The following is an 18,523-nucleotide window of genomic DNA, read 5'->3' on the forward strand; positions in this document are numbered from 1 at the left end:
AATAAACTCAAGAACACTTGAGTAATTATGACAATTTTACATAAAATATCTTTGGTCATCAAGATAGAAAGTATAGAGGTAGTTAACACAGTCAAAAAGAAATTTTGTATATATGGTCATGAGAAGGGCCTAAGTGTACAAAAACTTTCACACAAATGAAAGATAATTATTTCCAGTAGCTAATAGTAGTACAGTGAAATTTCATTCCACAATAGTAATATTCCATACACACCAAAATAAATCCTGACTTAGAAAGAAGAGGGGCACAAGCAAAGAGAAAGCAATAAGAATTCTCCTTATAAAATATATGAGCAGGACATAATTCTATACACATAAATAATGATTCATGAGTAACTTTTAGAGTATACCCCTTACCAAATATCCAGCCTTCTCTCTCATTTTCAAAACACAATATTGTGCAAACACACCAAAATATATTTTTCCTTATCAAAGACAGAACAGATGTACAAGCAAAAGGAAAGAAAGAAGTAAGAATATTCCTTATAAAGTATGAATATAAAATGAAAATCACATACTACACATCAATAACTAAAGAAATGAGTAACTTTTACCGTATACATCTGAACTTCACACTTACAAGGAATACAGTAAATTCTTCAATACACAGGGTTAAAATATCTATAAATAATTTTGCCATTATTTACAACATGTACACAAAACAATATGAATATCTGCTGCCTATGCAGTTGTAAGAAGGGTATCCTTGTATCCTTTTTCAAGCACTATGGATTCTTCAGCCTTACTTCCACTGATATGCTCCCTATATATATATAACTATCTGCACCTTCACCTTTTAAAATAAGGCTTAATTTCACTGATTATATCTTCAAAACTTAAATAAATAGTACAGTCCTATTGTATAGTGTATCAAAAGACTAAATTTTGACTTGCACTGTTTCCAGCCTTCCATATCAGGCTATAAATACAAAAGCAAAAATACGACTAAAGCTTTTGCCACTGTTAGTATCACAAGAACTCACTATTAAGGCAATTATTTATTTATGCTCCTTATCACAGATATCATTAAAGTACCTGTGAACATGATAACTCCTGACTTTCTTCCAAGAGTGCTGCTGGAATTCCAGAAGATGCAAAGTGGTGCTTGCGTGGGTTTCCTACCACAAATGGGGTAATGCAGACATGAGAATGCATTCCAACACATTCGATGATCCAGTCATGTCCCAGGGTAACTTTCTGATATTTTGTTAAATAACCTGAAACAAATATTACAAACATTGTTAACTATTAATACTCAATACCAAGAACCATTTCCTTATATAGTATTATATCAATAAATATTTTCAATATTCTCAAGTTGTATACCAAAAACTAATATTTTTTCGTAAACTTTTTTTTATTCAAACACATTCAAAATGGTCACTCAACAACACTCATTCTAAACCAAGGAGGAAAGAAAGAATATTTAAATTATGTTGCATTAATACAACCTTCCCTTATAAAACCCTGTTTTCTCCAGTTGAAGAGAAAACATCAAGCCCAAATTACTAATCAGTGATAAGCAGAAGTCACTAGCAGGTGAGGTATTAACAATAATGAGAAAATTCCTCCTTTACCCACAAGTTTTCTTTTCTTATCTTGTACTTATATGAACTAATTGGTAGGGGAGGATATAGAGCAGCCAATATAGAGGAACTGGTTTGTAGTTATTTAAGGAAAATTGTCAAAATTCCAATTGAATTCATTGGAGGCAAGAATCATTACTTTTAAAAACACCATTCTTATATGGATGGATGAATGTTAATATTATGAACCATTTATTGGATAGAATTATAGTTTACTAACCAAAAGTCTAGGTCAATATTATGTTGCATTTGTATAACAATGAGGTATCTCAACATTCATCAGGAAACAAAAGAGGACAATTTATAAAACAAAGACTTTTTTTATTTCATACTTCATAGACTGACATTTACTAGTTTTATGCCTATTCGGCCAAAACTACATGATGAATTGTTAGCTAATGCAAATGAAGCAACATTCTTGAAAGTCATATTTAACCTGCCAAAAGCCATCTCTTTATAAAAGTTTTGTACACTGGCAGGGTTGAGAGGACACTTCAGGTAAAAGTGACAGGTATGTTATCTATATGAGAAATCATTGAATTTTTTAAGCCGTCATATGATTTAGTAACCAGTTACTTTTTTTTTACAAGTGAAATACAACTACCTAAATACGAGGCGACTTCATGAGCCCTACAAGTGTTTTGGTATCTAGGCTGGAAATCGCCAACAAATCCTTAATGGGGACCAAAAGAACAATTTTAGATCTAAGTTACTACTTGTTGAATTGTCATGATTGAGTTAAAAGTGTAATTTTGCAGATGCAACAAAAACACACTGGTGCAGTTCTTGTCTTACAGTTATTCCATTTATTCTTAAAACATGCACAAAAGGCAAAGGGTAGCAGGTCTATATGTTCCATGAATTTAGGCAGGGAATGATAGGAGGGGCTAGGATTTTGGGTCTGACCTTCAGGAAATACACTGTGATTACTGTCTGACTGTTTTTTGCCTTCTCATTTCCTTGGATATTAATTTTAATGGTGCAATGCATCTTCTACCATTTCCTTCACTTTCAGCTCTTGCATCAATGATGGGACAAAATAATAAAGTCCATTCGAGGGATGCTGTGATATCTAATGTAAACTTGTTTTATGGCACTGTCTTTTTCTTTGTCCTCTTTATCTTGTACATTATCCATCTGGGTTGGCTCAAATGTCACTTTCTGTTAACTCAATTCAAGTGGGGTAAATGAAATATTGGATTTTCCACAATATCCAAATCTTGAAATCCTTCCTCATCCACCTTCTTTGCCATTGTCACAATTCCGATCGTCCCCAACAAACTCACTTTTGGTGGAGGCAGGTGTTTTGCCCTTAAAACATCACCGTAATTTAATAACAATACAAAGAGGTCTTTCAATGCCAGCGGGATCGTCTCCTGCAGCTGACTGCTTCCAAAACTGTAATCCAGTAACAGCAGTTAATAGTACTAGCTCTTTCCCAAAAAGAGCTAGATACATAATGAACATACATAATATGGATCCAATTTTTCACCCACCAATGGAATTGCCACCACCATGGATTTTAAATCGAGTAAAGATATGTACCTCCCTGTCTTACCTACTCAAAAAGCAAATGACAAGTACGGAAATGTACCGCCAACATGCTTTGGAGCACATTAGAAGAAAAGGCGACAAATTTATGGTATGTACAGACGGCTCCAAAAATAATGTTGGAGTAGGAGCATCTGCATATTCGAAAAATATGTTAATTAAAAAAAGCCTACCTTCAGTATCATCAGTATTTACTGCTGAAGTCACAGCCATACAGATGGCTCTAGATATGATATCTGAGGCAAAAGCAAGTGTCTCTGTTATTTTCAGTGACTCGCGTAGCGCTACAGATGCAATAAGACAGTATAAACCAGGAAACCAAATAGTACAGGAAATTCAAATCAAAATTCATCAACTCCTCCAATCAGGAATATCAATGGAAATATGTTGGATCCCAGCACACGTGGGAATAAAAGGAAATGAATATGCAGACTCTGCTGCCAAATTAGCCTGCACTATCCCTCCAACAATTTCACATGCCCCAGTGTCAGACTGGGTAAAATCTGTTAAAACACTGATTTACCAGGATTGGAAAGGAGAATGGGCCTCGGTGCCAACAACAAATAAACTTAAAAACATAAAAACTGAAGTATATGCATGGAGGACATCCTCACAGGAGGAAAGATCAAAAGAGGTGATCCTAGCAAGGCTCCATATAGGACACACAAGATTCTCACATGGTCACTTGATGTCAACACCACATGCTGACCCAGTGAAATGTAACAGATGTCAAACACCCATGACAGTACAGCATTTGCTTGTTGAGTGCCCAAATTGGACCCAGCAAAGATCTATTTGTCTGCGGAGTTCGGAAATGAAAAGTATTCTTGCTGCACAGCCTGAGAAGAGTCTACTTGAGACTCAGAGGTCTGGAAAAACTAACCCCTATTAATAATAATAATAATTGACAGGCTCTGTGGTAAATCTAGTGAAGTCATTGACACAATTTGACCAGTTTTAGTAGCATGAGTTTATTATCTTATCCTCGGTAGCTTTCGTAGCTGCTTCAGTGATTTATTATATAAAAGACAATTCTACATCTGCATTGTTTTCTTTAGTGGGATCATCCTCAGTAAAATACAGAATGTAATAAGCCTCAACAATCCTTATTAACCCCTGATTTTCAAGTTGGCTTACAGACAATGTGTTAGGTAACTTTAGCACTGCCTACTCGGAATACAAGTAGAAAAAATTATACTCCGAAAGAATCACTTGGATTACATATACAGTTTTTCACTCATTAAACCTGGTCAATTGGCAAGCACAATCTGTAAATTACAAGCATCATGCAAATGCCAAATGTTAATTCAGGTTAGCTTGGCTAATTCTTTAACCCAGATGTTGCCATTAACATTATCATTCAATAACCAATGAAATATTCATTAGCACCACGTCTCAAAACAAATTCCAAGATGGGATCTCAACATAAATGAGAAAACATTACAAAAATATTAATGATGGTAATGATTCTACTTTTATTTAAGAATTCCATCATCAAATCATGCATAATAGTCCTTAGTATCATATAATGGCTAAACTGAAACAAATGAGCAGAACAAAATTGAATCCCTTCATATTTTTAATAACTTTTATGCTTATGATACATTTGCACAGCATTAAAAGAACTTACTTTGGACATCATGTTTAGTATCTGTCTGGACAATAATTAACTTCATTACGTTTTTGTTCTGACTGAATTCTCCTGGAGACTTTATGATTCTTGCACCACAAAGTTCAAGTAGATCCTGTTAGAAATAAAACAATTTCAAAATCATCCATAACTGTTTTACCTTAATTTTTTACCAACTGCAATCTGCATATTTACAAAAGAAAGGATAAAGTAAATCAGCTTCTACAGCAAGTTTTCAACAAAACAGAGAGCCCACATGCAATAAAAGAAAGTTAAAGGAAAAGAAAATACAGTAGCTGGGTACTTTACAGAAGAAAATTATCTACAATACTGTGGAAATATATAAAAAATGCAGCAGTATGTCCAATTAAGTTGTTATGCCACAGCCTCTCAAATTTATGTGGTTTCACACAAAAATACAAGTGACGGGAAATATCCAAAGCTTTAGAGCAATGGAAACAAAACACCCCTGGTGATGGAAATCTATTGCATATAACAGTGTACTTTCATGATTAAATAAAATAAATGTCAATGATGACAGTACTAACAATCATTCTATTTTAATCCATAGATTCTTGCTTAATCAATCCATTATTCTTCTCTTTGTGACTTGATATTTTGCTCATCTGACATCCTTTCCATCTTTCTTCATTCATTGCATATTCAAACATTTCCTCTTTCCCCTGCTGTATGATTCTGATTCCATTCTTCCTACATCTGCTTTGCCATAGCCAGATGCATTTTGGCCTCCCTTCTTTCTCCTTGTAAACCCTACCCCCTTTCCTACCTGACCGTTGCCTTGGGCTCTTTGTTACTTTTATTCTTTTTCAACTGTCCACTATATCTCATCTTTGTCACTCCCTAAATCTCACAACAAGCACTTCTGCTGACTTTCAAATACACTCTTTAAAACCTATTTAACCTTTCAATATCTTTTATTCTACTGTAAGACTCCAGTGCAGATAGTTCAGTGTGTTCACAAAAATCCTGAAAAAACTGGCACAAAAAAGAATTTTTAAAAATATTATGATACAAGGTACAAAAGAACAATGAAGCAGTCTACAATAAATGTGAAATTGTACAAAATCCAAACCAGCCAGTTTTACATCTGACTGTGCAGGAATATGTTCTCTCATTTGAGCCTAAATACCATTCAATAATAATGGTTCTGGATTAATAAGTGTGGATATTTAAAATTACATGTAAATAAAAATTTACTGCTCTGGCTAACAAAAAGTTATACTTATGTCAGGAAAAAGGAAACCCGGTCATTCAAAAGAAACCATGTGTTAACCCTTAATGGACAGATAGTATCATATGAGTAACAATACATAACAGGTTTTGAGTAGTGGGCTGATTCACTCATGGTGAGCATCAATATTACGTGTCATCAATTTGGAGGAATCAGGCTGGAAAGAGGTTCCATTACTCCTATGGCCCATAAATTCACCTTAGGCAACTTTTAGACTGGCTCAGATCAGTGATTGCAGGCAGCTCATGTGTTACTGAAACCAACAATGATAAGTAGGGTTTGTGACAAGTTAAGATTGCGGGAGGGTAGATTGGTTTGGGTAGCTATAATTTAAAAAAATGTCAATGTCACAGATGTTAAATGAAGTCTGATAAAATTATGATTATAACCTTATCTTAGTTGTGATTTGACTTCAAGAGAGCATGTTGCACTTCTCTTACTCCCATGACATCTTTTTACTTATTTGCTCATAAATATACCCAAGGTTGTTGTTGGTTTTAGTTTGTATCTTTTATGATAGTAAGTAAATATAATCATACTTTTGCAAAGAAAAGTGCAAAGTAATATTAGAAAAAACATGTATAACCCAAAAATGAAAAATTTTCTAAAAAATACTTTACAGTACAACAAATATATATGAATTTGTTGCTGATTTTAGTCATCTGTTTTGATATTGTGTGAGCTGTAATTGTAATTTTACAAAATAAAATTTTTAAAAAATTAAAAAAAAAAAAAGACATGTATAACTTGGTAAAAGACCCAAAAAGGGGTTGTACATATGGTCACTTTCTACTTAATGTGGAAGGTAGGAAGAATTTTTATATAATTTTTTCTTACACCACGTGCATTTGCATCTCTTCCTCTTTCCACTGATATGTTTTTATCTTAAACTGGCCGACCTCAAATTTTGCCAAGTCTAGGATGTTGCATATCTTTTTTTTTTTAACCTGGCTCTTAAGGGTTAATGGTCTGGACACTAAACTTTAGTTTCCATCAATCACCCAATGGAATTCCAAGGACATACAAAGAAATGGGTGGAATTAAAAGTTAACAAAATTTCTCCCATCTGTTAGATAATTGTAAAAATCCTTGCTGAACGGAATATTCCTTATATCACTTAACAATCCCAGAAATGGGGGTCATAGTGGTGCATTACTATTGTACGAATAAAGATGTCACACATACATCATTTCCCAAGTAACTTAATCTACAAGTAACAGTACAATTAATTTTTGACGTGAAACAGAAAATTTTTTCTTTTTAATTGCCGCTTTCAAATTCTTTTGAAAATGTTACTCCTACACTAATGATCATCATTTTCCATCTTTTTAATTTTGGGTAACATGAATATTCATCACCCTGTCTGGTTAGATGTATATCAGTCAGTATTCAACCTGTCCTGAATCACTGATAACTAACATGTACAAATATCTTATTAGTCAATGATCTACATATTTATGATGCAATCACTGATTCTAATTGGGAATATATGAATGATCAATTTGCCAGCAATCATTTTTAAATTATTCCAATTTGCTAACCTTACAGTAGCGTTAAAAAAAATAGAAAAGGCTAAATGGAATACATTTACAGAGGAAAGCTCAATAGATGCTGTTGCAGGGGAATTTCCCTGGATAGATGACACTAAAGAGAAACCAAATACTATTCTATCAGTAGCAGGGTCTTATACTTTTTACAACAAAACATTCTGTGCCTTGACCTGTTCCATGCAACAATAAGAAGAGCAAAGATACATTAAGGAAGGGCAGAACTGTGATCCTATCAAATACAGTATCATAGAATAAACTTAATTTTAACTTAAAAAGATGTTGATTTATATTCCTAACTTCAATATACTCATGAAAAAAGCAGGTCAATAATTCATGCAAACTATTAATACTAAAGACCATTATCAAAAGATACTTTGTCCACTGACTCACTGTATTTCATATTTTGAATTTTATACTTTCCATGACAGTGATGAAGTATATAAAATATTGTGACATATTTAACATATGACACAATCTTGTCAAAATTATGAATAAACAAACTGTTATATCATCCATACAGTTTACCCACTTTAAATTATTAATATTTTTACATTAGAATATTATCTTTGACAATACCTTGAGTTGGTCAACAGAGACTTCAAGAAAGGGAGGTTTAAGGAAAAACTCATAATTTTCAAAAATAGGTTTAAAGTACGTTCGACTCCGACGTGGTCCAGGAGCTCCAGTGCAATCTAATACTTCATAATCAATCTGAAAATAAAAAGCCTATACTGTAAAGACACTTATGTTATACATATTACAGTGCGGTAGTATTAAAAAAATTGTGCAGTCTTCCACTATATGATAACTCCATGTACCAATCGAAAAGAATAAAAACTAAAAAATGTATAGAAAAGTTTTGGTTCTATAATTAACAGAACATATTTTTTTTATGGTCCTCATATACAATATCTATAATACCTCTTTATCCAGCCAAAGTGGTCTTGCTGATAACATGACAAATTTGTAATCAATTTGTATTTTTCATAGCTAACAAACCTGAGGTCTTAAAAATATGATAACTTTCCAAGCACCAGCTGGTAACCAGTTACCACAATCAAAGATTTAAAAACAAGGAATCTGTGAGATCTGGCAACTCCTGCATGTACGAGGTGATAGCTGGTCAAAGACTGCACACTGGACCTCATGACACACCAGTCTTTTCCTTAACCCCCTTGGAGAGTAGACACTTGCGCTTTCGCTCTACTTCCAAGCCGGTTGTTTTGTGCCCATGTTCTTTCTTTCAGTGTGTTGTGTGATTGTTTTGGTTTATTATGGCTTCCCCAGAGTCTTCACAGCCTAGTCAACACATGTACCCAATCATTCAAGGTTTTACGAGCTCAAGGGTTTTAGCATCTACATCTACGGATCCACATACAACTCTTTGTTTCATTTAAACCTCACAACAGTGTCCAGAACTTACATCAACACTCATATTTTTTTTTAAACTGTTCATAAGATTACAGCATGTATATTTGGAAAACATTTGCAGTGACCTAAGCACTCTTGAAAAAATTACTGCCATACAGTTAGTTTACCTTGTAATCCCAATTATCATCAATGACTTTACATCTCATTTTCCTTGAAGAGGTTACACGTCAATTGTTTTCTCTCGCTCTTCTGTCTTGTGTGCTTTCTAGGTCTTCATCTATGTACTTTTTCAATTATTTTCTGTCCTTACTGCTGATCTGTCATGCTAATTCCATATCTACTACTTTTCACTCTATATTTCCAAACCCTCTAAATCTTCAAGTTCTTGATTTTCAAACTACTTGACACAACTCAATGAATTCCATAATTGGTAATAAGGTCTTCCAACCATATTCAAACTATGAATCATCATTTTGTAATCACAACTCTTCAAAATCTCACTGGTTCTTTACAATTCCCCATGTATCCACTGCCCTAAGTAATACACATCTTTTAATCATCACCAAATTATCATAACCACCACCACCACCACCTCCAATGCCATGCAGAGAGCATCAGGCATCTGTGAAATTCATCAACTCTTGTCTTTCTGGTACTGCAACTACCAAAAATCACTCATCTCTATGATTTATCTATCTATACATACATATATACATACTGTATAATATATTAATATATATATATATATATATATATATATATATATATATATATATATATATATATATATCATGACCAAGTTGGTCTTTCTAGTTCTAATACTAAAATATCTAGAAATCATAATGAATGAAGAAAAGAATAAAACAAACAGGTTTCATGTATGTATAGAAAAGGATAACATGTGGTATATTGTAGTGTTGCAAAACTGGCTGACCTTTAGTCAACACTTAATTTTATAAATAATATAATGCAAACAGGGATAAAAAGTAAACACTAAAAAACCAACAAAACAAACAAAAGGAGACATATTTAGCACAAACCTCTGGTAAAACTTTGTTGAGAGAAAGCGAGTCAAACACCCACTGTAATGAAATGACCCAACATCCAGCTGCCACACCATAAAGGTACTTGAGAGTTCGCTGAGCAAGCATATCTTTATCAGTTTTAACAATCACGTGTGTGACATTAGATGCCCATGATTTCTTTAACGATGATCCAGCAGTAGCTACTCTCTTGATAAATTCATCTACTTTCAACATTTCATTTGAATTGAGACCTGTACAAACTAGATGATAAGCTTCCCGGACAGGTGGACATACAGCCTTTCCAGTGGATCTGGAACTGAATACAAAAAGAACACAGAATTACCAATTAAGGCAAAAAATATAAAATAATCTGATACTACCTCAATATCAACACAGGTCATTTCTTGCATTAGCCAATTGTTTTCTTACACATCAGTGCAGTTTATGAGAATTACTTGTTCACAAATCTCATGATTCACAAGATTTGTTTTTAATAAGAATCCACAACCATACACAAATGAAATACTAAGTATAGGCATCATCAATAAGGTTTATTATTACATTTGCCAGGTTGAACATGAATGAGTTCTCTCCACTCTGACCAGCAGTGACCAATTTCTCCTGATTTCCCATCTTGTATTAATGATCTATTAATTTCCTCATCTTTGTTGTCCTTAAATATACCAGTAAATGTACAGCAGACAATAAAAACACCTTCCCCAAATTAGAGTGACCACTTCTAAGATGTCACAATTACTTTTGTATATTGTTTCTTTTTGATATGATAAATTCCATATTCCAAATTAGGCTCAGTATGTTTTAATTTGTTATTACCTGGTTCATTAGGCCATATAGTCAACTGTATTGGTTCTAACACATTTTACAGATATTCTAATAACACTTACAGGAATATTTTAATTTGATTTTACAGTATTTGCAGCTTTGGCTGCTTTATTGGCTTCTTCAGTTTCTTTAATGCTTACATGGGCCAGAATCCAACATATTTCTACTATTTTCCAACCTATATATAATTTGTCAAGTGAAAATAGTTAATTAACCATGGGTATTTTTCACATTATAATTTCAAAAGGTTTCCATAACATTTCTAGTCACTGAAAACTCCAAATTTCTGTGGTAACATATCTCTAATCATTTACATGGCTGATCCAATTGCATATAATCCTGCTGTGAAAACAGAAGCATTGTTATTGTTAGACAAGGGATATTTGTATATTTTTTGGGCTAGTTATATAAAGATTAGGACTCATCAGAGTATAATGCCTAGTCAGAGCTGTTACATATATTTTCTATTGCATATTGTTTATGATGTTTTAAATTTATTATTTTCAATGTAAACAAATTTGTACCATTTGTTCCCTCAAGGTAGTGTCTTGAGCTGTACATTGTTTGCTTTAGCAATCAATGACATTACTATAAGTTTACCAAGTGGTGCAAAAAACAATTTATATGTTGATGACTTTGTTATTTACTATACGAGTAGTAATTTGAGACATGCTCAGAGAGTTCTCAGTACTGCCATTGCAAATATATGTAGTTGGACAAATTCAGTTGGTTTTAATTTTCAACTGATAAAACAAAAGCAATTGTCTTCTACAAAGACAAAAGATGGATGAAGAGCCAAACAAACAAACTTCACCTTTATAGCACTGAAATACAATTCTGTACAAAAATCAAGTATCTAGGAGTGATATTTGATCAACATTCAAATTGGAAAGAGTACATCAAATACATTAAAGCCAAGGGCATCAAAGCCCTTGCCATATTAAAAAAGTTATCACACACTAATTGGGGAGCAAAGCGAGAAATTTTATTAATGATATGTAAGGCAACAGTCTTATCCATAATAGATTACTGCTGTCCAATATATTCTTCCATCTCAGAATCTGCATTAAAAACTCTCGATGCAGTGCACCATGAAGGCGTGCGATTGTGCACAGGAGCATTCCGATCGTCACCAACAAGCTTGCTTCTGGTAGAGGCAGGTGTGTTGCCCTTAAAACATCACCGTAATTTGATGATAATACGAAGGTCTTTCAATGCAAGCGGGATCGTCTCCTGCAGCTGACTGCTTTCTAAACTGTAATCCAGTAACAGCAGTTAATAGTACTAGCTCTTTCCCAAAGAGAGCTAAATACATAATAAACTTGTATAACATGGATCCAATTTTTCACCCACCAATGGAATTGCCACCACTGTGGATTTTAAATCGAATAAAGATATGTACCTCCCTGTCTTACCTACTCAAAAAGCAAATGACAAGTACAGAAATGTACCGCCAACATGCTTTGGAGCACATTAGAAGAATAAGGAAACAAATTTATGGTATATACAGATGGCTCCAAAAATAATGTTGGAGTAAGAGCATCTGCATATTCGAAAAATATGTTAATAAAAAAAAAAGCCTACCTTTAATATCATAAGTATTTACTGCTGAAGTCAAAGCCATACAGATGGCTCTTGATATGATATCTGAGGCAAAAGCAAGTGTCTCTGTTATTTTCAGTGACTCACATAGTGCTATAGATGCTATAAGACAGTATAAATCAGTAAACCAAATAGTGCAGGAAATACAAATAAAAATTCGTCAACTCCTCCAACCAGATTATCAACAGAAATATGTTGGATCCCAACACACATGGGAATAAAAGGAAATGAAAATGCAGACTCAGCTGCCAAATCAGCCTGCACTATCCCTCCAACAATTACACATGCCCCAGTGTCAGACTGGATAACATCTGTTACACCATTGATTTACCGGGATTGGAAAAGAGAACGGGCCTCAGTGCCAACAACAAATAAATTTAAAAACACAAAAACTGAAGTGTATGCATGGAGGACATCCTCACAGGAGGAAAGATCAAAAGAGGTGATCCTAACAAGGCTCCATATAGGACACAAAATTCTCGCATGGTCACTTAATGTCAACACCACATGCTGACCCAATAAAATGTAACAGATATCAAACACCCATGACAGTACAGCATTTACTTATTGAGTGCCAAAATTGGACCCAGCAAAGATCTATTTATCTACAGAATTCAAAAATAAAAAGTATTCTTGCTGAAAGCATAGATTTTTCAATTAATACCATCATAAATTTTTAAATAAGACAGGTTTCTCAAATAGCCTAATTTTTTTTTCTTTTTTATTTATTTATTCATTTAATTTTTTTTCTCAGGATTAATCCCTGAGAACCAGCCCGAGAAGAGTCTACTTGAGACTCAGAGGTCTGGAAAAACTAAGCCCTATTAATAATATTGTACCATTTGTTTAATCCAAAGAGGAGGCAGTTTTACTAGTGGAGCAATTTGATTTTAGACTAAAACAGTCTACTGGCTCTAATTAGAAAGATGGTAAGTAAGTATCAGTAAATATATATCTTTGATCAAAAAATTTTTAACCTGAAAAGAAGAGTATGGGGAAACCTTAAAAGCTTCAGTGCATACTCAGAGTCTCTCGTTATGAACTAGATCCAAGTTTTCTTTTAAGTTGTATTTGAGGCTGAACTGTATATCTTGCACTCATAGTCTACAATAAAAAAAAAATTTAAAAAGCAAGCCAACACAACTGTTACCTATGCTTAATTTCAGTATTATTTTTCCTTTGGTTTTCTATGATGTATGGTCAAGTTCATTCATACCTAATCCAGATCATTATAATTACTTATCATACAAGAGCAAAAGGGGTTACTATAATTTAGGCTACCTAGAATGAGAGAAGTGCCCTTTACAGTTTCATTTTCAGCCTCCCCAAACTCGTAATTTTACTAAAATTCAACTAAAAGAGAGAAGCTGATAATTTGACTATGGAATCTAGCCATTATAAGTGCAACTGCTAAAAATGACGAACCTTTACAGAATGTAATGAAATATAAATTTCTTGAAAGAAAAATTGAAAATACTTAACTCTTACATCAAGAAGCCATCTTTTGGTGCTGTAAATCAGGTACACATAACTTGTCTCTTTCATATTCATGAAAACTATTTCACGGACAGTTGATAAAGAAAAAAAAAAAAGTCTTGTATGAAAATACAGCATGTCTTTACATCTCCATGCCTCAAACACAAATGTAACCTTGGAAAAATGACACTACTGGCTACAAAGAAAACAGCTAAAAATTATATTAAGCAATCATCATTCAATATCATTTACTAGAATTATTATAAAAATGTAGTCATTTCTGATTTACTGCATCAGAAAAGTAAAATGTCTACAATACATAACACACTTACTTACCTAACTGAACTGCTGGGTTTATTAGTTAGAGGTAAAGATGGCTCTGTTGAGGGGTTAAAATCTGGAAGACTTGAGAACAATTCTTCCTCAGATTCATGACCTTTGTCATCCTTAGTCTCCTTGTGGTTAACTGGCTGTTCTGATCCTTTTGAATTTTTATCTGAAACTAACCCCAAAATATAAATATTACATCTCATAAAACATTTCTAGTAATGCTCCCCAATGCTTAACTGAGCCTTGGTATTGCATGAAAGGAATTAACACACTTCTTTGAGTTTACTAACTATGAGAACCTCTTTTGCTGAAAGAACTTACTTTGCTTTTCATTGGATTTCTTTTTCATTTCAGCTTCCAATTCTCGTACTCGTGCTTTTAAGACCTCAACCTCACTCTGTAAATTTGGAAAAAATACATTATCTTCAATTCTTATTTATCAAATAGGCCATATAAATTAGATTAATCATATTTATTTTTCTTCTATTGCAACAGCTGACTTGAAAAACAAACCTGAACTTGTTTGTGTTTCTGAGTGCTTATTGCCTCACTCTGCGATGAATGTGCACTGCCATGACTGACATTATCCAAATCCCCTTCACTTTCTTCATCTGACTCTCCTATTACTTGCGCGTCAAATCCTGCTTTGAGAGATAGTACTGTAAATCAGAACCAGTTTTGAAAGATATTATTTGTACAAAAAATTTTATTAAATCTTTTAAGTGCTGCTACCATTTATATATTTCATCTATAGTATGCATGAATATGTCAGAGAAAAAACAGGTTTTGACATAGGAAAAACATACTTCTGGTAGTTGCTTGTTTCGTCCTCAAGGAATTACCTTTTCATAGTCTACCAGGTAGCCATGGAGCTCTGGTAGACCATGGAAAAAACTCCTTGAGGACAAGGGAAGACACTATCAAAAAAGGATACATGTTCACTGAACTTTTCCTGTGCACCTCTATCACTGACATGTACTACATGCTTTCAAAATATATATTAAAAAATTTTAAAAAATCACACCCAATTCTTTACTCCCTCTATATTCGTTTCTATTAGCGACAGGCACTTCTACACTGAAAGGGCCTCTCTTCTGGGAAAAGGCACAAGAGGACTGTGTCAAAATTCTTCAAGTAGGTCAAATAACTTGGGGAGAAATGTCTTCTCTTGGTTAGAAGCCTTAAACGTCTGGCTTAAAAATGAAAACACTCAAGTTGTTTGTATTCCTTTTGGAAACCTCTACTGGAATATCTTTCAGAAAAGCCTGAGTGAAAAGTTTTATATGGTCTCCTTTTGTAAAACGAAAAAAAAAAATTTAAGGCTGGAGAAAGCTTGAAAAGCAACATTACAAATTCTCCGCCCAATTCTTTCCTTCTCTTCAGGATAAATTTCTAAAAAAAAATTTACTGTCCCTCCGATTCCATCATTATGAATCTTATCTACAAACTTGAGAAAACCATGTTTCTCCTCCTAAATCCTCAAAGTCCAGTAACAATTGGAATACCACTTCCTTAAGTTTATTAGTGACCATTCCTAAATACCAGTCTAAAAAGGACCAAATTTCTAAATAAAATATTTTAATGAAATGGTCCATTTCAGCCATGACCACTAAAACTTGACTGATTGAATAACTTCCACCTAGTAGTCTACCAAACGAGTTGACAAAGGCAATCAGAGACTGGCCAAAACTGACCTGGCCATCAAAATGGACCATTTGCTTACAAGCAGCTCCATAAAATCTAATAGGAGGGTTCATCTGTCATCTTATTCCGCAGGTTCTAAATTCTGTTGTGGATACAATGCATCATATCACTTAATGAGTTGTCTAAGCATAGACATGAATGGTTCATCTTCATCTTCCGACTCAGTTGTTGTCTGTCTCAGTTATAACAGGCTGTTTGCTGTTTTATATTTGAAAGAGGTCAAATAATTGCATCAACCTTCAAGAAAATGAAGCTGAAGAATCTTCCAACTCCTTAGCCAATGTCTTGACTGAATGACAAAATCCTGAAGGTGCATAAATTCGGTTGTACATTCATCAAAAACAACCGACTTACCTCTACCACTTAAAGTTACATATCAATAGGCAAATTCTTCTTCTTCTCCCTATTATGTTTACCACAGCTAGACCTATGAGCAAACAATTCAAATGAAGCAACAACACATCTATCAGTTCTCCAAGTTGTCTCCAGGAATGCTATGTCCAAATCCAAAGGCAAATTCGAAATACAGTATCAAGAAATACAGTATCAAGAGACTGATTTTGCTGAACCTACTTGCCTGTGAGTCTGATCTTATCCTATTGCCCTTGAATAGTCGAGCTGAAATGAGTAAAGGAAGGATGCAAAAGGCTATGACCTATCCATGGTTACTCTTCTCACAAGTCTACACCATGCATGTTTGGTTCAGTGTATGTCTTCAGAATCTATCACACCCTCAAAGGGGAATGCTTGTTTATTTGTATGGTGTTTTTACATTACATGGAACCAGTGGTTAATCAGCAACAGGACCAACAGCTTTACGTGACTTCCAAACCACATCAAGAGTGAACTTCTATCACCAGAAATACATTTCTCTCACTCCTCAATGGAATGGCCGAGAATCGAACTTGCGACCACCGAGGTGGGACACCAACACCATACCAACCACGCCACTGAGGCGCTGTCAAAGTGGAATGCAAAACAGTCTATGCATCTTATGATAGAGACTACCGTGAATAGTTTTCAAATTTCCCTTTATTATATTAACCATCTGCAAGATAATTTTCTAAGAACACCTACATTCCTAGTTAAATTAGATTGAACCCTAGGAAAGTTAAGAGAGAGTAATTTGCAGGAGCAGAAGGAATAAGCTATGGGATCATAAAGAATGGAAGATTATTAACTAGCAAAGGATCCTCCATTAATCATCCTCACATACACTAGCAGTAATATTCTTGCTTTCTCTAACTGCATTTACTCTCTCTTGAAACAATTTCTTCACGTTTTATCAAAACATTCATTTCTCTGTATCCCAGCCTTCACACTCCTTACACATGTCTTCTAAACTTTAAGTTTGGCCAATGTAACCTTCAAAATGTGTGTGTGTGTGTGTGTGTGTGTGTGTGTGTGTGTGTGTGTGTGTGTGTGTGTGTGTGTGTGTGTGTGTGAGCACTCACTGAACTCTAATATAATGACAGTCACTAACAATATAAACTCAACAGCACACCATAATCCAATGGCATCACCCTGACAAGAGAACTTCTCATAATAGTGGCAAAGCAAAGAATGACTGGAAAATGAGAAAACTCAAGTTACTTGCACATGAGAAAGTAAAAAATAGATGGCCTACCAAACCAACCAGGTATAACAGCAAAACTGATTCTTTGCCATATTGGTAAATCTATTGCTAAATGAATGTTTGGTAAATTTTACAGGAATAAAAGAAATTCACATGGTACAACAACCTTATTTAGATCCATCAAAGAAATAGAGTAAATGTATTTAAAGTTATTTGTCTGGGAAATAAATTTTTTTTTAATTTTCAGCTTTCCTGTTATCCCTGAAAACACAGTCAGACAGACAATCTCCCTTCATGCACATCTGTATGTATGATGGTCTACCTTTGACCAATTTTGACTAAAATCCTTCAACTGTGTGGCATAGGCTGCAACAAGTTACGCATGATGAACACAATATTGGACAGATAAGACATACTCCCTTCCTTTATGCACAACTATGCATGAGGCTCAACCTTGATGCCAACTTTGACTGAAATCCCTAGCTTTAATTAAATCATTTCAACCTTGTAAAAGGAGTTGTAATAAAACAGGAAGCATGACAAACATATTCAGACAGACAGAGAGACAAACAGGTGATTTTCCTTGATGCAACACTGTTCATTATGTTCCAGCTACATTTGTACCAAGTCTAAATGAGAACTCTTCAATTGTGCAAGTTGTGATGACAAGGTAAGCGAGACAGATGCACTAACCAACTGACAGACAACCATATGGATGCATGTCTACCTTTGTACTAAGTTTGCCTGAAATCCTTTCAACAGCATAGAAATTAAAATGACATGGCACGTGTGACAAACACACTGATGGACAGACAGAGGGATGATCTAACTTCATACACACCTATGCACAATGGTCTACCCATGTATTAAGTTTGATTGAAATCTCTTTGGATGTAAGCATAACTGAACACAAACAATCTCCCTCCATGCACACATGCAAAATGATCCACCTTTGTACCAAGTTTTAAAGAAATAACTTTTAAGATGTGGGGGGGTGTACAGAGACAAG

General features: G+C 34.2%; 1 protein-coding gene across 3 annotated transcripts in view; it reads right to left on the reverse strand.

Annotated features, from left to right (window-relative positions):
- Positions 1–384: 384 nt before the first annotated feature.
- LOC135207354 (breast cancer type 1 susceptibility protein homolog) overlaps positions 385–18,523 on the reverse strand; it is a 62,257-nt gene continuing 44,118 nt past the window's right edge. The window contains exons 8-14 of one of the 3 annotated variants that reach the window (XM_064239082.1): positions 14,748–14,875; positions 14,556–14,631; positions 14,241–14,406; positions 9,999–10,299; positions 8,164–8,298; positions 4,786–4,900; positions 385–1,235 (exon numbers count right to left, since the gene is read on the reverse strand). In XM_064239082.1, coding sequence (XP_064095152.1) covers positions 1,045–1,235; positions 4,786–4,900; positions 8,164–8,298; positions 9,999–10,299; positions 14,241–14,406; positions 14,556–14,631; positions 14,748–14,875 — 1,112 coding nt within the window. In that variant the 3' untranslated portion in view covers positions 385–1,044. Of the gene's footprint in view, positions 1,236–4,785; positions 4,901–8,163; positions 8,299–9,998; positions 10,300–13,902; positions 13,985–14,240; positions 14,407–14,555; positions 14,632–14,747; positions 14,879–18,523 lie in introns of those variants that run through there. The other 2 variants (XM_064239081.1, XM_064239083.1) reach the window with 2 other exon arrangements.

The sequence above is a fragment of the Macrobrachium nipponense genome, chromosome 32 (genome assembly GCF_015104395.2).
Source record: "Macrobrachium nipponense isolate FS-2020 chromosome 32, ASM1510439v2, whole genome shotgun sequence".
Classification (NCBI taxonomy): Eukaryota; Metazoa; Arthropoda; class Malacostraca; order Decapoda; family Palaemonidae; genus Macrobrachium; species Macrobrachium nipponense.